Source organism: Schistocerca piceifrons, chromosome 6 (genome assembly GCF_021461385.2).
Source record: "Schistocerca piceifrons isolate TAMUIC-IGC-003096 chromosome 6, iqSchPice1.1, whole genome shotgun sequence".
In the NCBI taxonomy this organism is placed as follows: domain Eukaryota; kingdom Metazoa; phylum Arthropoda; class Insecta; order Orthoptera; family Acrididae; genus Schistocerca; species Schistocerca piceifrons.
In genome coordinates, this window is record NC_060143.1 from 135,396,880 (window position 1) to 135,419,495 (window position 22,616).

Below are 22,616 nucleotides of genomic sequence, written 5' to 3' on the forward strand. Positions count from 1 at the left end.
TCAGTATCAATGATATTCTCCAACAGCAGTGTAAATAAGATGGTGTTTTTTTTTTTACACCAGTAACGGCATTCCACTATGCCATCTTCATGCCCCATATGTACAAGGGTGGTTTGAAAAGTTCTCAGAACGGAATAGAAAAAAAGTACTTACATCACTGAAACTTTTTTTATATTTCAATGTAGTATCCATGTAGATTACTGCACTAGGTCCAATGATGTTCCAGTGCCTTGATCCCATCTCAAAAATGAGTTTCCCCCAAGCTTGCAAAATAGTTGTCAGCTCCGGCAGCTATCAGTTCTTCATTTGAGGTGAATCTTCATCCAACAAGAAAAATTTTCAATTTTGGGGAGAGACGGAAGTCTGATGGAGCCGTATCAGGTGAATAAGGCAGGTGTGGCAACAATTCATACCTTAGTTTGTGTAATTTTCCCATGGCGACAACACGTGTGCGGGTGTGCATTGTCTTGAGAGAAGATGTCCTTCTTCCCTGCTAAACCTGGCCATTTTTTTGCATGTCTTTTGTTGCAGTTTGTCCAGGAGTTTAGCATAAATTTAACCAGTAATTGTTTGCCCAGTGGGGAGATAATCTACTAACAGTATCCCCTTAACATCCCAGAACACTGATGCCATGAACTTTCCCGCCAAAGGAATTGTCTTTGCTTTCTTTGGTGGTGGAAAATCAGCATGTTTCCACTGCACTGCCTGTTGTTTTGTCTCTGGGGTATAGTAGTGCACCCAAGTTTCGTCTGCAGTTACAAAACTGCGCAAAAAGTCTTGTTCGTTTCTCCTAAAACGGCCCAAACATTGTTCCGATATGTCCTTTCGAATGCGTTTTTGAAGCAGCATCAAGAGTCACGGCACCCATCTTGCAGATAATTTTTTTCATTTCCAACTCTTCAGTTAAAATGTGATATACCCTTTCATATGACATCTGGCAAGCGTGAGCAGTTTCACGCACTTTCAATTGGCGATCCTCCATGACAATTTTGTGCACGTTTGGAATGATTTCTGGAGTAGTGACACTTCTTGGCTGACCATTGCACGGATCATCACCTAAACTCTCCTGACCAAATTTGAATTAATTTTTCCATTTGGCAACAGTTGAATATGAATGAGCAGAGTCACCAGTGTGTTCTGGAAATCGGCATGAATGTCCTTTGCTTTCATACCTTTCTGTATGAAGTACTTAATCACTGCTCAAATCTCGATTTTCTTTTTTTTTTTTTTTTTTTTTCCATCTTTGCAAATCACTATGCAGGAACAACAACAGAGCCCCGTCACTGCCACAGCTCTCTACCAAAATCAGTGATGTGGCACATGTTTAAAGACAACAGTCCAATGAATATCATGTGTACAACTCGTTGTGCTAGACCTGACCTCTCATGGTGATCACGGGAAGTTTTCAAACCACCCTTGTATCTCTAAAAATGAACAATAATACCATACTGTGCCATGTATCCCTGGATTTTGTGAATTCCAACCGTTTCACAAGTTCTTCACTCGAAGACTTGATAGACTGCCTATGATGGATCAACAGAGATTGAAATATCAGTCTGGTTTTTGCAAAAACAGTTTCATAAACGAACTTCTTTTCTTTTATTAATAAAATTCAGAATGCATTTAATGGTGAACATTCTGTCTCTGGTCTTTTCATGGATTGAATAAAGCCCTTGACTTTGTCAATCGCTTTCTGCTGATTGAAAGGCTAGAGTTACTTGGTATTAGAGACACTTGCAACATGTGGTTTCAACCATACCTCACTAACAGAAGAATGTGGCTGAATTCTCAAACAAAAATGATATTAAAGTTCTACCAAATGAAACTTTTCTCAATTACCGTGTCCCTCACAGGTCAGTTATGAGGCCCTTACTTTCCTTATTATTTATCAATGACATAGCTCTGAATCTGCCTGACACCTTACCTATATCGTCTGCACATGACACAAATCTCCTTATGCAGAATCCATCTCTTCAGGCTGTAAAGTATGTAGTAATATATTCTATCAACAGGCTAATTTTCTGGATACACAAAAACAGTCTATTATGGGACATGTCCAGTAAGTAAGCAATGCATTGTTCTACTGCCACTGCAGCACTAGTGTTGCAGTTCTGCACATTCAGACTTACCTCTCTGGTTCATTGTCTTCCCACTGACACCATTACCGCTGGATTTCATTACTTTTGCATTTCTTAGTTATCATTCAAGATGGTTGAGACAGTCTCTGAGCCAACTTATTGTGAAGTGCTTTCTGTAATACATTTTTTGAATCCAAATGATGTTAAGCCATCTGAAATTCATCAGCTTGTTGAGATTTATGGTGAAAATGTAATGGCTGATAGAACGATGTGAAAGTGGGTAAGACGATTCGGTGATGGATGAACCAGTGTTCATGGTGATGCATAGAGTGCATGGCCTTCTGTTGTCAGTGACAGTTCAGTTGATAAAGTGAATGAGAAAATTTGTGAAAGCAGGTGGTTCACTAGAAGAATCCTTCATGATGAATTTCCAAAAATTTCAAAAACTGTTTAATCTGTGATTGTCCCAAATCACTAGAATTTTGCCCAGTTGTGTTCCTGTTTGGTTCCAAAAATTCTTCCACAAAACGAATCGATTGCACAATGCTTTGACATTTCTTACCCAGCACAGTGATGAGGGAGATGAGTTTGTAAACAAAATTGTGACTGGTGATGAGAATCTGGTTTGTCAACTCACTCCAGAATCAAAAAAACAGTCAATGGAGCGGAGGCTCTTATTAGCCCCTTAAAAAAAATATATATTGGAATAATATTGTCAGTACAAAAAAATCATGTGCACTGTGTTCTGGGACAGACAGGACATCCTATTTGTTGAGTTTGTTCCCAGGGCTGAAACCATCAATGCAGTATGTTACTGTGGAACATTGAAAAAATTTCAGTGCACAGTTCAAAACAAAGGGCATAGACCCAGTGGCATAATCTGCCTCCTCAGTCTCTTCACGCCCTCCTTGGCCATGGACAATGTCATTCTCCAGTGGAACTGCAGCAATTTCGTCCACCATCTTGCTGAGCTCCGACAACTTCTCAGCCTTCACCCTTTCCTCTGCATTGCTCTTCAGGAAACTTGGTTTCCAGCTATGTGAACCCCCGCCCGCCGTGGCTATCAGGGTTATTATAAGAACCGGTCAGCTTATGAGAGGATATCTGGTGGTGTCTGCATCTATGTTCTTCACACCCTTTACAGCAAGAGTGTCCCTCTACAAACGCCTTTAGAGGCTGTCGCTGTTCGGTTGTGGACACCTCAGGCTGTTACTGTCTGCATTCTATATCTTTCCCTGGATGGTGATGTCCTGCAGCATGTCCTGGCTGCGCTGCTAGCCCAATTGACACCACCTTTTCTGTTACTGGGCAACTTCAATGCCCATAACCCTCTGTGGGGTGGATCAGTGGCAACAGACCGAGGCAGCGTCATTCAGCAAGTGTTGGCACTGCTCGACCTTTCCCTTTTAAATAATGGTGCCTTCACACATTTCAGTGTGGCGCATGGCATGTACTCAGCCATCGACCTTTGGATCTGCAGCCCTAGCCTATTACCATCTGTCCAATGGAGTGTGCACGACGACTTGTGCGGTAGTGACCACTTTCTGATCTTTCTGTCACTGCCACAGCGTCACTCTTCTGGGCACCCCTGTAGATGGGCGGTGAATAAGGTTGACTGGGACTTGTTCACTTCCATTGCCACTATTGAGTCTCTTTCCAATGATGCCTTTGATGCGGTGGTTCACTCGGTCACCACTGGCATTGTTACTGCCACAGATTCTGCCATTCCCTGTTCTTCCGGGTCCCCTCGGTGGCAGACTGTGCCTTGATGGTCGCCTGAGATCGCTGAGGTGATTAAAGATCGCAGGCAAGCACTCCAGTGTCACAAGCGGCATCCCTCATTGGAACACCTCATTTCCTTTAAACGGCTCCAAGCGCGAGCCTGCCGCCTCATTCGCCATCGCAAGCAGAAATGCTGGGAAACATATGTCTCCATCATTGGCCTCCATACATCTCCATTGCAGGTTTGGGCCAAGATTAGGTGCCTCTATGGCTATCGGACCCCCGTCAGCATACCTGCACTTTCACTGAATGGAGCAGTCTGTACTGACTCTGACACAATTGCAAACTGCTTAGCAGAGCATTTTGCTCAGAGTTCCACTTCTGCAAATTACCCACTGGCCTTCTGCTCCCTGAAAGAGTGGTTGGAACGTTGGAGCCTTCCATTTCACATGCGCCACACTGGATCGTACAATGTTCCATTCAGTGAGTGGGAATTCCAAAGTGCCCTAGCTGCTTGCCCTGATACGGCTCCCGGGCCCGATTGCATCCACTGTCAGATGCTCAAACACCTCTCAGTGGACTGCCAGCGACGCCTCCTAGACCTTTACAACTGTATCTGGGTTGAGGGTGAATTCCTGTCGCAATGTTGGGAAAGCATCTTAATCCCTGTTTTGAAGCCTGGGAAGAACCCACCGGAGGTGGACAGCTACCGCCTCATTAGCCTCACCAACGTTCTCTGCAAACTACTTGAACGAATGGTGAGCCGGAGGCTGTGTTGGCTCCTGGAGTCTCGGGACCTTCTGGCTTCATCCCAGGGTGGTTTCCGCCAAGGCTGCTCAACGACAGATAATGTGGTGTGCCTTTAGTCTGCCGTCCGAACAGCATTTTCCAGGCGCCAATGCTGGTCACTGTCTTTTTTGATTTACGGAAGGCCTATGATATGACCTGGTGCCACCACGTCCTCACGATGCTGCATGAGTGGGGCCTCCATGGCTCACTGCCGATTTTTATACTGAACTTTCTCTCCCTATGTACCTTCCGTGTTCAAGTAGGAGGCTCCTGTAGCTCCTCCCATATCCAAGAGAATGGGGTCCCACAGGGTTCTGTATTGAGTGTTCCACTGTTTTTAGTGGCTATAAATGGCCTGCAGCAGCTGTAGGGCCATCAGTGTCACCCTCCTTATACGCTGAATATTTCTGCCTTTATTTCAGTTCCTCAACCATTAATGTTGCTGAACGCCGATTACGGGGAGCCATTCAGAAAGCGCAGTCATGGGCTCTCGACCATGGGTTTCACTTATCTGCTGACAAGACCTGCATTTTGCACTTCTGTTGGCGATGGACAGTCCACCCTGACCCTGCTCTTTTTCTTGATGACCATCTACTACGGGTAATCAGAACGTATCACTTTCTAGGACTGGTTTTCAACACCCGACTAACATGGCTGCCCCACATTTGTCAGCTTAAGCAGAAGTGGTGGTGGCATCTTAACGCCCCCCGCTGCCTGAACAACGCCACTGGGGGGGGGGGGGGGGGGGGGGGGGGGGAGGGCGGAGTACAGATCACTCTACATTGCTGCAGCTCTACAGAGCCCTATTTCAGTCATGTCTTGACTATGGGGGTGTAGTGTATCGTTCGTCAGCACCCTCAGCATTGAAGCTTCTTGATCCTGTGCACCACTGCGGAGTCCATCTAGCGAGGGGCGCTTTTCTAATGAGTCCAGTGGCCAGTCTACTAGTGGAGGCTGGAGTCCATCCATTGCACATCAGGCGCCGCCAACTGATCGCCCACTATGCAGCGCACGTCCATAACTCTCCTCAGCATCCACATTACCATCTTTTGTTCCCGAGCACTGTGATTCATCTCGCGGAATGGTGGCCTCAGTCAGGGATATTGATCACTGTACGTGTCCGTTCCCTACTGTTGGAACTCGAGTCCTCTACTTTCCAGCCTCCATGGTGTATGCATCGGCCGAAACTGCGGCTGGACCTGTCGCATTTTCATAAGGACTCTGTTCCTCCTGAGGCACTCCGCAGTCACTTCTTCTTGATCCTTGATGAATCCTAGGGTTCTGAAGTCATCTATCTGAGGGCTTACTGGTTGATGGTCGTGTAGGCTTTGCCTGTGCTCATGTGGCCCATATCAAACAGGGCTCCTTGCTGGATGGCTGTGCAGTGTCTTCACTGCCGAGCTGGTGGCCACCTCTCATTCCCTTAAGCATGTTCATTCCTGCCCCGGTGTGTCCTACATGGTATGCAGTGATTTGCTGAGTGGTTTACAGGCTATTGATCAGTGCTACCCACGCCATCCTCTGATAGCTTCTACCCAGGAGTCAGTTTCTGCCCTCGAACGATCTGTTCGATCAGTAGTATTTGTATGGACCCCAGGACATGTCAGAAACCCGGGAAATGAGCTCGTTGACAGTGTGGCCAAACAGGCCACTCGTAAGCTGCTTCTGGAAATTGGAATACCCAAACCTGACCTCCGATCGGTGGTACGCCACAAAGTTCTTCGGATCTGGGATGCTGAATGGTGCGTCTTGGTTACACCCAATAAACTCTGTGCCATCAAAGAGAGCACAAATAAGTGGAAGTCTTCACTGCGGGCTTCTCACAGGGACTCTGTGGTCCTATGCCGCCTTTGCATTGACCACACTTGGCTGATGCATTGCTCTCTTCTCCAGCGTGAGGCCCCACCATGTTGTCATTGCAGTTCACGTTTCACAGTGGCCCACCTTTTGGTGGACTGTCCACATCTTGCCGCTCTAAGTTGGAATTTTAATCTCCCTGACTCCCTTCCTTCTATTTCAGGAGACGATGCCTCCGTGGCTAACTTGGTGTTACATTTTATACGTGATGCTAGTTTTTATTCTTTGGTTTAAGTTTTATTTCCTGTCTTTTGTCTCCCAGTGCTTTCTGCCCTAGTCCTTTCAGGTTAGAGATTTTAATGTGTTGCAGAGTGGCTGGCTCTTTTTTTTTTATCCTCGTGATCAGACAGCCCAGGTCATCTGCTCTACTGTTTTAAGCTCTTCTGCCTGTTTCTCATATGTCTGTGTTTTTTATATCTCCTGTTGTCCCTGGTGTGTTCAGCTTTGTGTTTTTTCTTTTTGTCCCCCTCGAACTCCTGTGATGTCATTTGTATGTTTTTCATTTTATCCCATGGCCTTAGTTCAATGGAACAAGGGACCGATGACCATGCAGTTTGGTTCCTTTCAACTTCAAACCAACCAACCAACCAACCAAACCAACCAAAGGGCATGGAATGCTCAGTCAAGGCATTTTGTTGCTTCATGACAATGCGCATTTCCATTCTGCTGGTATCACTCAAAACCTGATTCAGCAATTTAGCTGGGAGTAGTTAGATCACCCACTGTATAGCCCCAATCTCACATCTTCTGACTACCAGTTGTTCTTGAACCTGAAGTGTGATTTTGGAGAAAAGTGCTTTGACAGTTATGACAAAACAAAAAATAGTGAAACTTCCTGTGTGCTGGACCAAGACTCGAACTCGGGAGTTTGAGTCTCAGTCTGGCATACAGTTTTAATCTGCTAGTAAGTTTCATATCAGTGCACACTCCACTGCAGAGTGAAAATTTCATTCTGGGAACAAAAAATGGTGTTTAGCAATGGCGTCTTCTCTGGTGGCATCTTTCTATGAAGAGGGCATAGAGAAGTTGGTTTACAACTATGAAAAATATTTTAACAATGTTGTTAATTACTATGTAGAAACATGTTTTAAGGAAAGCTCTTTCTCATAAGAACAAATTTTGGTTTGAAAAAATAAATGGCATGAGCTTTTTTTTCCTAAATTGGTTCTTACTTTCCAGACATGCCATATATTAAACAAAAGCAAAACTGCTCATACACTTTCCAGTGCCTCCAAAAGTCATCCTTCCTGCATGGATCCCATTCTAATTGATGATGAAACAATAGAGTAAGTCAGTGAGATTAAATTTCTTGGGGTGAGGACAGACAATAACATACAAAGGAATACTCGCACAGAAAATCCACTAAAGAGATTGAGCAATCTGTGCTATTGTTTATGGATTCTTAGTCAGTTCTGTGATATCTGAAGCCCAAAAACAGTTTATTTCACTTTAGTACACTGGATTCTCTCTCAGAGATCAGGGTTTGGTAAAAATTTTGTGATGCAAAAAAGACTTTTAAAGATAACACAGCAGGCTTCGTCACATTCCTCTGCTAAGCATTTTATAAATGAATTGAAAATACTGCCTGTTCCCTGTGAAGTACCATCTTGCAGAGTGTGGCTTAACTAAAGTCAAACATGCAAAAGGACTGAGCTGGGGTTTTAAGTATGCATCATTCACCATTTGAAAAACTTTATTCAGTTAAAAAAAACACTATATATGCTAAGAGAAACAGTACAATAATTAAGAAGGAAACAATAATTAGGATACTATGGACAATTTTAAAATAAAGCAGGGCTTTTTATCAAATTATAACTTTTTATAGACAAGTTCATAAACTGGAAATGTTTAATGTCAGATTACGACCAAATGTTACGATCATTTAAACCACAGACTATTCATCTTTTAACAAGGGGCACAGCTTAGGAAAGCATTAACAGGCCCAAATAAGTTAAATACATTTTTCCATTACTTTTGACACAACCGTTACAAACTTGCCCCACTGGGCTGACTCAACATCTAACAATCGTGAAGCTGATGCACAATGGCCTGAGTTTTAGAATAAGAAAAAAAGGTAATGTCAGGACTAGACACTGCCTCTATATCTCCAGTGAGAAAAAAATTCTGGCACTGCCATAGCTAACTTTAGAATTCAGTGAGTGAAGAAACAAATTTCATACTTGACACTGTAGCCTTTTCTTTTACCCTGCTTTTTTAAAAATAAGGAATAACTAAAAACAATCTGTTTGCATGTAGGCACAGTGCATATGAAACACAGTCAGCTGTGACCAAATCAAGCACGAGGTCCATAAAGCCAGTGCTGTTACAGCCCCTGGCATATAAAAGAGAGAGGGCTACCACATTAAAATAAACTATTAAACCAAAAGAATGAGCAGTTGACAACATGTGTAGCTTCTGATAGTAATTAAAAAAACTTGGCCAAGTTTAAAAACATATTACACTGTTAAAACAAGAAGTACCAAACTGGCGGAGGATAACTGGCTGCTTAGACACTTAGAATGAGAAAAACAGCAGTTAGCATAAGAGAGGTACTAGATTACAATTACAGAAGTTAGTGAGGGATGACTTCCATTGACTGCTTAGGGCTTTAGAATGAGAAAAACCACAGTTATGTGTTAACAGATTACAATTACATAACTTCGCAAGCATCAACCACCTCAGTGAAGATGGTACAGGCTGGTGTGGCATATAGAAGCACAGAGTCCCATAAAGTGGCATGCCACACTGTCCGTGATGCTTGAACAGACTAAAAGTGCAGCTAAGTCTGAGCCACCACTACACACTCAACACTGCCATAGTTACAGCACTCATTATCAATTCCTCTCCGATTTGGAAAAGTGCCGGGAACAAGACTAGCAGGGCAGTGAGACTCTTACATGGCTGGAACTATCACACTCACTTGTAAAAGTTCGATCTAACCTTTTAGCGAAGAAGTGGGTTTCTCAGAGCCAAAATTCACCCTAGATGAACAAGCAACAAGGGAGCTTAATTCCACGGCCATGAATCAGCAACGAAGTACAACTAGATTACCACATGGCAAATTAATTGGTTTCAGAAGGCTTGAGTGAGCTCTATACTAAGAAAGTTGTAGAACACACACAAACTTCCCAAAGTCAGAATGGCTCACCACAAATTCAAGCCATGTGCACCCTTGCTACCAAGAGAGGAGGACGTCACCACCCAAGTGCCATTGGTCCCAGCTCACTACTCGCCATAGCGACACCCCAGTTCCCCAATCACACCACCACCACCACCACCACCACCACCAACAACAACAACAACAACAACAACAACAACCACCATCACAAACCATCACATCCCCTAGATAAACAACATACTCTATACCCCAGCTGCAATTCATGCAGACAAGACGGGCAATTTATAAAAGGAAAAGGAGCTGACACAGCCTACCGTCCATATATATGTTAGAAACTGTGACTTTTGTTAATAATAATGTACATTTGTTTGAGATCAATAATTTTATTCACAGTCATGATACACGTTGATTAATAGTTTAGTTGGTTAGGGAAAATAGAAACACCTTTTATTTTAATTTTTGGTGTTGTTAACTTGCAGTGAATACAGTTTTTGAGTGCAAATCTAGCCTGATGGACAGTATTGTGTTCAGTTATTAGTTTATTATCTCGCTTAAGCCAGTTTCTCTAGCAGTCTTGTGTAATTTACACTTTAAAATTTCTATCTCATAGTGAAGATCGTTGCTGCACTATTTGGAGCTGCTGCTGTTGTGGTCTTCAGTCCAGAGACTGGTTTGATACAGCTCTCCATGCTACCCTGTCCTGTGCAAGCTGCTTTATCTCCAAGTACCTACTGCAACCTACATCCTTCTGAATCTGTTCTTGGTCTCCCTCTACAATTTTTACCCTCCATGCTGCCCTCTGATACTAAATTGGTGAGCCCTTGATGCCTCAGAACATGTCCTACCAACTGATCCCTTCTTCTAGTCAAGTTGTGCCACAAATTTCTCTTCTCACCAATTCTGTTCAATACCTCCTAATTAGTTATGTGATCTACCCATCTAATCTTCAGCATTCTTCTGTAGCACCACATTTCAAAAGCTTCTATTCTCTTCTTGTCTAAACTATTTATCGTCCACATTACACTTCTGTACATGGCTGCACTCCATACAAGTACTTTCAGAAACGACTTCCTGATACTTAAATCTATACTCAAAGTTAACAAATTTCTCTTCTTCAGAAACGTTTTTCTTGCCATTACTGTCTACATTTTATATCCTTTCTACTTTGACCATCATCAGTTATTTTGCTCCCCAAATAACAAAACTCATCTTTTACTTTAAGTGTATCATTTTCCAATCTAATTCCCTCAACATCACCTGATTTAATTTGACTACATTCCATTACCCTTGTTTTGATTTTGTTGATGTTCATCTTATATCCTCCTCTCAAGACACTGTTCATTCCATTCAACTGCTCTTCCAGGTCCTTTGCTGTCTCTGACAGGATTACAATGTCATCAGCAAACCCCAAAGTTTTTATTTCTTCTCCCTGGATTTTAATTCATACTCCAAATTTTTCTTTTGTTTCCTTTACTGCTTGCTCAATATACAGCTGGAATAACATCGGGGATATGCAACAACCCTGTCTGACTCCCTTCCCAACCACTGCTTCTGTTTCATGCCCCTGGACTCTTATAACTGCCATCTGGTTTCTGTACAAATTGTAAATAGCCTTTTGTTTCCTGTGTTTGACCCCCGCCACCTTAAGAATTTGAAAGAGAATATTCCAGTCAACATTATCAAAAGCTTTCTCTAAGTCTGCAAATGATAGAAACGTAGGTTTGCCTTTCTGTAATCTATCTTCTAAGATAAGTCATGGGGTCAGTATTGCCTCACATGTTCCAGTAGTTCTATGGAATCCAAATTGATCTTAACTAAAGGTCAGCTTCTACCAGTTTATCCATTCGTCCATAAAGAATTCGTGTTAGTATTTTGCTGATAGTTTGGTAATTTTCACACCTGTCAACACCTGCTTTCTTTGGGGTTGGATTTATTACATTTGTCTTGAAGTCTGAGGGTATTTTGCCTGTCTGATACATCTTGCTCACTAGATGGTAGAGTTTTGTCAGGGCTGGCGCTCCCAAGGCTCAGGTCTTAATGTCAAACTCGTCACACAGTATCATATCACCCATTTCATTTGGAGCCACACAACTAAAATTAACAACCAACACAGTGTAGAAACAATAAAATAAAAATTAGCCCTATTAGCTTTAGATAACAGTTACAGTGATAACTCTGAACACTTTAACAAGAAATAAAATTATGAACTGCTTTATAAACACTAAAAAATGACGGTAGAGCTCTGCATATAGACAGACAACCAAGTGGCCTCTTCTTTTCCCTATTATATGTCATTTGTTGCTGTGTCCAGTAGACAGCTAATAGTGCTAAATATGAATAAATGACAGTGTTAATGAGTTTTAGACAAATATACAAAGGCTGAACAAATTAACAAACTGGAATCTTAAATCTAGAATCTGAACTATGAATTGATAGTGTTGAACATCAAATTTCTATTTTAGATTCTAAAATTTTGTGACATTCCTGTGAGTAGAAATCTGTAATACCAACTTTAAGGAATACTGATTTGATTATTGGTTTTATGATAAAAATATTTGTTTTACAATTTCTCTCCCTCAGATGAAAAAGAACTTGCAGTGAATGGCAGTATTGATCAAGAAAAGAAAGACCCTCAAAGTGCTATGCAGAATGACCAAAGAAATACAAGAAACTGTGAATCTGATCAGTTTCCTTCAGAACTAATGACAGGTGGGTACAGAATATTTCATGTGATTGAGTACAACTTACATCCATTTTGGAGTGGAAACGTATCATTTGTTTGTGCTTTTAAGTGTTGCATTATTTTTGTGTATGCCTACAGTTGCTACTTAATTGGCATGTTTTAATTTCTGAATAATGTGAACAGTACTTCAAAAAGAAATACTTCGCATTTTGGACCTTGTATCCTGAATTCAGAATTGTTTGCCTGTGAAAATTTTACTGCATCTAAATGTTTTATGCAAGGCATTTGTTCTTGGCCAATATGAATAGCTGAGTTACCTTGCTTTTATAGTCATGCATGTAACTTCACTGTGTGTTTTACCTTAAACTTTAAAAAAAATTGTTATGATTCGTGATTTCAGAGACTTTCTTAGCATGATTGATTAGCTGTAGGTTCACAGTTATCCATATGTGTTGACATTTCCACTTTATGCAGAAAACCTACAAAGCATGCAAAATTGAACTGTCAACGCAGTTGGAGACCTGGAAATGCAGAATAGGTCTTGATTTTGCAATAATGAACATTAACCAGTATTCACATCTTATACCCACATATGAGCCAGAACATTATGACCACTGCCAACCTTGAAGTTGAATGCTGGCTTGTGGCATTGCAACTATGTGGCATATACATGAAGCTAAGATAAATGCCCAATCACTACAGTGCTGATTTGAGTGGCAAATAGGGAAGTTCACTGACATAAGTGACTTTCACAAATGACAATGTGGTATGCTTCAGTGCCTGGAAATGAGTGTCTTGGAAATGGTGAAGCTAGTTAGCTATTCCCATGCTTCTGTCATGAGCAACAATGGAAAGTGGTTGTAGGACAATGAAATCATGAGCAAGCAACAAGGCATTGGTTGTTCACACCTTGTCATAGAATGTGGAGGTAGGAGGCTTGCCTACTGTGTAAATCAGGAAAGGCTGCAGTGAAAATCTAATGACAGAGTAGCATGCTGATATAGGCACAAGTGTTTCAGAGCACAGCATTAAGTACACATTTTTGAACAACGAACTTCATAGTAGATGATCTCTTAAAGTTCACATGTTGACCAAACATCTTCAGATACAATTGCAGAAATGAAATGAAATGATTGTACGGCATTGTTGGCCAGGAGACCCCATGCAGGGTGTTTGGCCGGCGAAATTGCAAGTCCTTTTTAGCTGAGGCCACATCGGCAACTTGTGATTCAATGGTGATGAAATACACACAACACCCAGTCATCTCGAGGCAGAGAAAAATCCCTGACCCCGCCAGGAATCGAACCCGGGACCCCGTGTGTGTGAAGCGAGAATGCTACCGCAAGACCATGAGCTGCGGACACAATTGCAGAAGGTACAGGATTATTGAACTGGACTCCAGATCAGTAGAAACATGTCATGTATCTACCCAACAATAAGATGACCCTGAATCATAAGAGAGTCCCACTTTTTTTAGGAGACTCCTTGTGAAAGTTTTATTTTTAATGTATTGTGACTAATCACATTTACAAACCATTTTCTTATTACAAAGTATGTTAAGATCTACCAAATACAGTTACTACCTATTGTAAATATTTGTTTTTTTTTTTTTAAGTCTCGTCCTGTTCATTGTCATGCAGCATTTTGTACTTGTTAACTTGTGACACTTGTAGTTGAAAAATTCGTCTTATTCTCAAGCAGTTTAATTAGGATAATGTCTCAACTAATTGGGAAATCTTAATAGCATTTCTCTTGCACATACTTAACAACCTGCTGTTCCATTTCTTGAAACCTTCCCTGATTTGGTCTGCTGACAACCTGCTGTTCCATTTCATGAAACCTTTCCGGATTCGCTCTGCAGAAAGCTCGGTTTGTAGAACCAGTGATCAATATTTTATTCTTCACATGACACACCTACAAAAATTTGCTTCTGTGAGCTCAAATTTTCTTCCTGCTGGGCAGTTCTTTATAGCCTCTGTGTCATAAATACTATTAACTTAAAATTAGTTTCATATTATCTCCATGGATTAATTTTGAAATACAAACTAGCAGAGTTGCATTTGTCAACAGAGTCATGGCTGTGATTGATGTTCATTAGTTATCACTACAATGTACTGTTCTTACTGCACAAAGCAACATGAATCACAACAATTTTTCATCCTCTTGCCTTCTTAGAGCTGAATTGGCAGAAATCATACCACATTGGGCTAACAGTGCGCTTCACCATTTGTTACCAATCTTGAAAACCATGCTGTCTAGCAGTAGCTGGAGGAAAAAGCTTCATCCTATAGTTGGGGAAGAAAGGCAACAGATAGCCAAACCCCATGTTTCACTCTATATACTGAATTCATAATTGTACAGCATCTGGAAATTGCAAGATTAGTCAGCTCTTGTTGTGTTACTGTTGTGAGCATCTATCAAAAGTGGATGAAACGTGATGAAACCATGAAGATGTGACAAGGTGTTGGTTGTCCACACCTCATCATAGACTGTGAAGATAGAAGGCTCGCCTGCTCTGTAAAGCAGTGTTTTAGACCACACCATTCAGCACACATTAACATGGGCCTGAGCAGAAGATAACCCATTAGTATTCACATGATGACACAAGACTTCTGATTCCATAGGGCATAGCATCCTCAATATAACACTGTGGATCAGTGGAAGCATGTCAACTGGTTGGATGAATCACATTTCTTGTTACATCATGTCAGTGGTTGTGCCCAGGTAAGCTGATACCCTGGTGAACGTTTGCTCGTAGCATGTACATGCCCCACAGACACAGGCCAGTGAGAGTAGTAGTATGCTGTAGGAGAATTTCGCATAAACTTTCATGTCCCTTTTGATAGCGATCAAAGGCACCCTGACTGTTGTTGACCACAAGAACATTATTGTGGGCACTATTAGAAATAATGCATTAGGTAAAGCAGTAAGTGAAACAGAACATTGTAAATTTTTTAGTTTTTATATTAATAAGAACGTGAATTATAAGTTACGTATTACATATTACAGGTTCAAGGTCTGCCATTTTTGCATTATGGATAATATCATATTTTTTAGAAGAAAATTTTAAAAGTTGATTTAGTTTTCTTGTTTTCATTCATTAATGTTTTTGAGCTTCATATTCTTGAGTAATTCGTGACTGAGAAAAAAAAAGTGTTTGTGGCACAGAAGCATGTAATAAGGTAATAAAGTATATGGTGTCCATTGTAGAGCCTCTGGTAGACAGCTCTTCTATCGTTGGTCATACTAACCACCACCTCAGAGCAGATGTACTCCTGGATGAAGGTTTTGTCAACAAAGAACCACAGTTCAAAAACAGCAGTAATGTTCATGAATACAATTACAGATGGAGAAGCCATTAATATTATACATTACTTGAGCATAGTGTGATGCAGATGTGTGAGGTATTTGATCATGAAAATCTGTGACCACCTACTCACTGATGTAACGAATTTAATAGATCATCAGATTAACTTTAAACAAAAACTGTTATTTTATCTGCTTGAGCACTATCTCTGGAGTAGCATTTCTCCATATTTTTTGTGAAGAAAGTCTGTTATAACTGGTCTGTTTCACATCACATCCAGAGGACTCAATCATAATCCATGGAACGTGCAAACTAAAACAAACTTCAGTGACATTGTAATCACTAAACAACTGCTTGTGTCACTTTAATCTGTTTACTGACTTTACATAAGAACAAAACCTCTTAGAATTTTTGCAGATCAGTCAAAAAAATTTTACCCTCATATTGACTGAATGGTTTTTGCATTGATCTCTTTATGCTCATTTAGGTTTTCTTCAGCTTTTGTTTCTCTACAAGGTTATGACTTCAGGTAAATTTGTGATGTAGCTCTCTTTGCTTTTATGGCAGCTTCTAATATGGCTATTTAGCCACAGTGAGTCCTTCTTATGCCTCACACATTGCTTGACATGCACTAGTCTTCAGTGTATTGTTCAACACCTCTAACGTTATCCACTACATCTTTGTCTTCCACAGATGAATAGTAGATGGTGTCTGCTCAAATAATGTGGAAATCTGTTTCTTGTCACATTTTCTGAGTACATATTTTTTCTTATTTTTCTTATCATTCCTTTTTACACCTGTAGTTGTTTATGCTACAATGGCCATATGATCACAAATAGTCTACTTGTTTATTAGGAGCTCTAACACACTGCCCTCACAAACTGATACTCTAACCAACTGCTCAAAGTAGTTTTCAAAAAACAACAATGGAAAATCCAGGACGGAATGTAACAGTATTATGGAAATGATAGTTGCTAAACACCATATAGTGGAGATGCTGAGTTGCAGATAAGCATAACAAAGAGACTGCCAAAAACAAAAAATAAGCTTTTGGCAGACAAGGCTTTCATCGAACACAACTCGCACGCACAAGACCATAGTCTCTGGGTGCTGAGGTCACACTTAGCAACCAGAGACTGTTTGTTGTGTGTGTGTGTGTGTGTGTGTGTGTGTGTGTGTGTGTGTGTGTGTGTGTGTGTGTGTGTGTGTGTCATCTCCAAAAAAGGCCTCATTGGCCAAAAGCTCATTTTCTGACAGTCTTGTTGTTATGCCCATCTGCGACTTAGCATCGGTGCAATATGATGAGTAGCAACACTGTTAATTTGCAAAAAAAGACATTCAAAACAATCTCACTGTAATCCCTATCCCTGGCACTTAATTTAATTATGCCAGTGTCCTATTCTACATCCGGAAAATAGAAATCTCCCTGTACGTGTCTTACAGTAGCAGGATCAGGAAATTATTTTCTTATGCATTCTGCCATTCGAATTCCCAAAGCTAGCGGTCCATAAAAGCATCCATTTACCATTTTTGCCCCACTTCTGAGCTCACCTATGCCTGGATTATGTCACATTCAGAATCTGTGATAATGTTACCAGATATTATGATGTTATCTACAGCAGTGAATACCCTGCTACCTTTGATATGACCTATCCGTGTTATATATTTTCCAATGTGAATTTAAGATTTCCTTACTGTTCACTTCCAATTTCATCCAGTTCTCTGTTGTTAGTGCCCACCTATGTAGCTGAGTGATCAATATAGATAACTGTGATGCCGTGGGCCCAGGTTCTATTCAAGATACTGCTAGGATTTTTCCTTGGTGGGAGGACTGGAACGTGTTCCACAGAACCTAGTGATGCAAATTGTGGAGCTACTTCAGTCAGAAGTAGCAGCTTCCAGATGTGCAAAACTGACAACTGCCATGAGAGCAGTGTACTAGCCTCACATCCTTTCATACTTTATTCAAATGACACCATTGGCAGAGGATGACAAGGTGGTCAATCATTCCTGGTAAACCGGTATGAGACCAAAACAAAGGAGCTTTTCTTCTTTTTTCTATTGTTAGTAGTGCATGGACCTTATTACCTTTAATGGACTAAAATAATACTGAGGTGTTACCCTAGATGCTTCTGAAGTTAACTAGTATCACATTTATATTTTCTCTTGCTGTTCTTCAAGGAAGAATGTGGATCTCTGCAGTTATGTAACATGGGTAATCTACTCCTCTTCACAATTATGGTAAGCAAACCATCATCAAGTATAGGAAGTTTCTGCTTCCTGTGTGATGGATTCCTGACCTATTGGGGGGAGGGTGCAAGAATAAAGTGAATGGGGACCTTTACAGTTCTCTTAATCCATAGTTGACATCAATAAATCCACAACAGTCTCTCACAAAAAATTGCGTAAGCTTTTGGTTTATGCCTATTTGGCTCCAAACCAGAGGACCTTGATTGTTACTGGTTCTAAGGTGGAAATTGTGAACATGTTTCCACCCCACGTATGAGGCTAGGTGTCCTTGCTAATAGGGCGATCTGCCTAAAGGAACTGAAGATCGCCCCAGGATCTAATGGCAGGTATCATTTGTGCTAACATGAGCTATGGTTTATAGCTGGCCGCACCCAGTACATTCAACAGACCACTTTTTCATATCTCAGGTGAGGTATCCTACAGTGAGTGCAGACTGACCTTCTTTTCTGATATTTCTGCTATTTTCCTTTGGGACTCCATTTCCAATGTACCTAATGAATCTCTATGTTTGTCAGAACATTGTAGGAAAATCCCATGTGGGCTTCGATGATCTGTTGAGAATAGGAAGAACCACTTCATTTCTGTTACTAAGGAATAGGGGTACAGGCTCAGTCTTCCACTTATAGGTATGCAAAATTTCAATGTCCTGCTGGTAATCCTCAAGTGAGGAGAAACATGTCAGATTATGCTCAGTAGCATCAGGTTTTAGAAGTGCCAAAAGTGCCTCAGCTTTCACCTCAGGGAAAAAGCCTGAAATATGTCAGCTGTAGCCAATATGGCTTACAGCTATTTCTAGACAGTGACCAGTTTCCCTAGTTTCTTTTCACACAACTAGCTTATTGCCTAACCATTCTTTATTATACAGAATTGTAAAAAAGAAAAAGAAAAAAAAAAAAGGAAAGACACCCACAAAAGAATGTGCTAATCCAAGAAGTCAAAGCATAACTGATGGGACTCCAACATCAAGAGCTACATTCTCGTTCTTGTTGCACTGTTATCAGTGTGACACTACACTACTAAAATTAATCACCAAAAAAAGAGAAAAAGCAAGAAAATAAAAATTAGGTCTAGTAGCTTCCACAAGAAATAAAATTACAAGCTGTTATATAACCACTAAGTACTGACAATACTGCCCTGAACACAGCCAGACAACCAAATGTGGTCTCCTTTCCCTATCATATGTCATTTGTTGTTCTCTCTCCAGTATTCAGAATAAAAGGTGTCAATGAGTTCTTAACAAAATCATCAAGAATGAACAAATTAACAACCTGGGATTTTAAATCTAAAATGTGAACTATGAAATTATTTTTATGAAATACCAAACTTGTATTCTAAATTCTAGATTTTTTGCGACATTCCAGTGCGTGTAAGTCTGTAACCTCATCTTTAAGGAGACTAATTTAGTTGTTAGTTTTATGGTAAAAATAAATGATTTACAATTTCTCTCCCTTAGATGAAAAAGAACAAACAGTCTATGGTATTATCAATCCAGAGAATAGTGAACCAGGAAGAAATATACAGAAAGACCAAGGAAATATGAGAAACTGTGAATCTGATCAGACTCCATCAGAACTAATTAAATCAGGTAGGTCAAGGAACATTTCATGTAATTCTGTACTACTTACATCTTGTACTACGGTTTGGAAATGTATCATTTGTAGTTATAGGTGTCTGCAGTTGCTTCTTATGTTAGTACATTTTAGTTTCTGCATAGTTTGAACAATAGTGTAGTAAAGAAATGACAAGGAGCTACTTCCTATTTTTGACTCTGTACACTGACTCATAATTATTGTGTCTGTATACAACTTGACTCGAATTGTATATTTCACAAAACACATTTGTTCTTATCCTTGCAATTGCTTCACTGTTCTGTGCATGTTGATTTTGTACTGGATGTAATTCTCTCCTGGAGAGCTATGGCTGTCTGAAGTTTTGATTTGTAAGTCACCTTGTTTGTAAATCTATGTTTCCTGTACTCCCATTTCTTCCAGATCCCATAACACCTGTTGGATCCTGTGTACTTTGGTCCTCTTAATTACAAAAAAAGTATATTATCTGGCACGTTAACCTCTTCTCTTGACAGTGCTTGACATTATTATCTTTATGTTAGTAAACAATTCCTGGTTCATTCACCTTCTTTATTGACAGTCTCCTGTTTTTCGAAGGCGTTCTGAGAATCCTCTGTTTCACAAGGTCTAGCCTCTTAGGTAACCTGATTGCCACAAGTTTTAAATTTTCTGCTGTGTATAAGGCTTCAGGGCTGATCACTGTCTGGTTATGACTCATATTTATGTTGGTCAAAAGATTCTTCTTATTGTGGATGTTCATAGAGTGCATGCTAACTTCATCTTATTTATATGTGCACGTATCTGAGTCTCTCTGCCTTCTTAATTTTCCCACATTCTCTTGTCATCCAACTTGAATCTGTTTTGATATTTGTCCATATACTGTATCTTCTTGATGGAGATATGTATGTTATTTTAGTGGCTTGCCTCTGTAGTTGCATGGTTTGGTTAGTTGCCTCTTCTAATGATTCTGGTAATATCACAATATTGTCTCCAGTTTCCAGACAAATTGCCAATATTCTTTTTTTTTCCCATAAGTCCAGTCATATTCCACTCACTCCTTACATTACTTGTCACCATTACCAGACCATTTGATGAAGGACACAATTACAGAACAAAGCAGATTCCCTGACTGACTCCATTTAAATTGAAAGGGCACTGAAAGCTATCCTCCAAACTTGACTTTGGATGTCATATTGCTTAAGGTCTGTGTAAAAAATACACTGGATTTTCTATCCAAACTCATCTCCTCCCAAATTTGGAACAGTATTGGACTACATTCAGATTCACAGGTCTATGAATATCATTCAGAATTCTTGTTTCTTTGTTTTTGATACGCAATAACCAATTTCATATTCAGGATTTTCATCTCACATACTCTCACCCTTCTGATGCCTCCTCAGTACTCACCAGTTTGTGGATTACTCACAGCTCACAAAGAATGCTATGCTGATGCCGGCACAAGCATTTTGCTACTTTTCAGAGCACATTGTTGAACATGGGGCTCTGTTGTAGGATGGTGCACGCAGGAAAGAAGTAGATACCCAGATAGCATGGAACAATAGAAATTTATTTCTATAAGAAAGCAGCAAGAAAACATGAACAAGGGAATACCGATTCTCTATGAAAGAACACAAGAGATTGGCCTTATCTAATAAGAATAATTATTAAGCATTGAGTATAGTTCTACAAAGTGTGAGAGAAAGCACACAGCCTGTCACCATAGGTAACTCTGCAAGGTGAGAATCAGTCATGCTCACCGTTGTCCCAATCAGTGATGCACTGGCGTTGTCTTGGTCTGGGAGCACTGCATCATAGACTTGTCATTTACTTGGAATGAAAACTCAGCATTTGACTGCAGGCAGCAATCCTATGAAGTCTGTTTAGCATATGGATACCATGGAGTGGGTGGCATCACATGATTTAGCAGATATGAAATTGTGCCGGCTGTGTCCAGCAATCATGGTGCCCTCCTTACTGTATTGCTTTGATGTTAGGCAGCATCGGCTGTAGGCGTCTGGCGACAGAGTGACTGCACAGGGCAAAGTTGTGTGGTGGGTCTGCTGGGTCATCAGGTACCAGTTGTACATGGCAGGTTCTGTGGAAAGTAACACCTATGTGTTCTTATGTTTACTCACAAGGGGAGGCCGCCAATTGTGAAATTCAGATTCGATTCATACTGCGCATAATAACAGCTCATGGCCAGAGGTGTAATGTGGCAAAGCCCCAAGATGCACTTCTCAGCCGTTGTCGAGAAAATCGACAGTTAAAAGAAACCGTTGAGGTGAAATACTCTCTGCGATTGATAATTTTCTACAGCGTCGTGGCGCAGTGGTAAGCGCTTGGGTTCGTAATCCAAAGGTCGCAGGATCGAATCTCGCGCCATGCAACTTTTTTTATTATTTGTTTTTTGTAATTCAAATGTACACACACACACACACACACACACACACACACACACACACACATATATATATATATATATATATATATATATATATATAATTCCCAGCAATCAGTTGCAATAATTATGCATACAATAAGTTGTTGAAAGTGGTTTGCCGTGGAAAAACTGGCGACTTCGAACATCATTATGTTTTCCGCAAACAAAGTTGTATTTCACAAATGTTATTAATTGTCTTCATAATGTTTACCACGTGTAGTTAACGGAAGACATAGAAACGATATTCCGAAACGAATACGTATAGTGTAAGTCAAACGTTCGAATTAGAATAGAGACCCCACGAACACAAATTTGCTGTGGCAGGTATGAAATATAAACTTCGTTACTCGCTCGTTACACTTGAAGGACAGATGTTGAATGGGCAGAAACGAGCCGCCGCATAACAGCGTAGTTGCCCGCTAACTTCGAAAGAAGGTAGATGCGGTCCCTAGCGCAACTTATAACATTGTCGAATATCAGTGTGTATGTGAGAGCTTTGGTACACCCTGTTAAACAAACGGAAAAATGGAGGCGGTACAATTAGAGAGTGATCTGGGCCCTTCGCATGAAAGTGATGTGATCGAAGAAGATTCTGTATACAGTGAAGTGGCGAAACAACAACTGAAAGATGCGCTGGTGTATTTTGAAAGCCTCCTTCGTAACAGTAATCGCATCGCAGCAGAACCGTCATCATCAGTCAACGAAGAAGCCATGGTAATTGGGGAAGAAATGTTCCAGAATACGCTGCAAATGCTCGCCGAAAACACCCTCGTTCATGTTGAGGAACTGATAGACATTAATGAA

The 22,616-nt window shown here is 40.6% G+C and overlaps 1 protein-coding gene across 2 annotated transcripts in view; it reads left to right on the plus strand.

Moving 5' to 3' along the window:
• Nucleotides 1–22,616, plus strand: part of LOC124802885 — a 226,553-nt gene that overhangs the window by 177,367 nt on the left and 26,570 nt on the right. For both annotated transcript variants that reach the window (XM_047263933.1, XM_047263934.1), the window contains exons 7-8: nt 12,145–12,273; nt 19,258–19,389. In XM_047263933.1, coding sequence (XP_047119889.1) covers nt 12,145–12,273; nt 19,258–19,389 — 261 coding nt within the window. The remainder of the gene's footprint in view (nt 1–12,144; nt 12,274–19,257; nt 19,390–22,616) is intronic.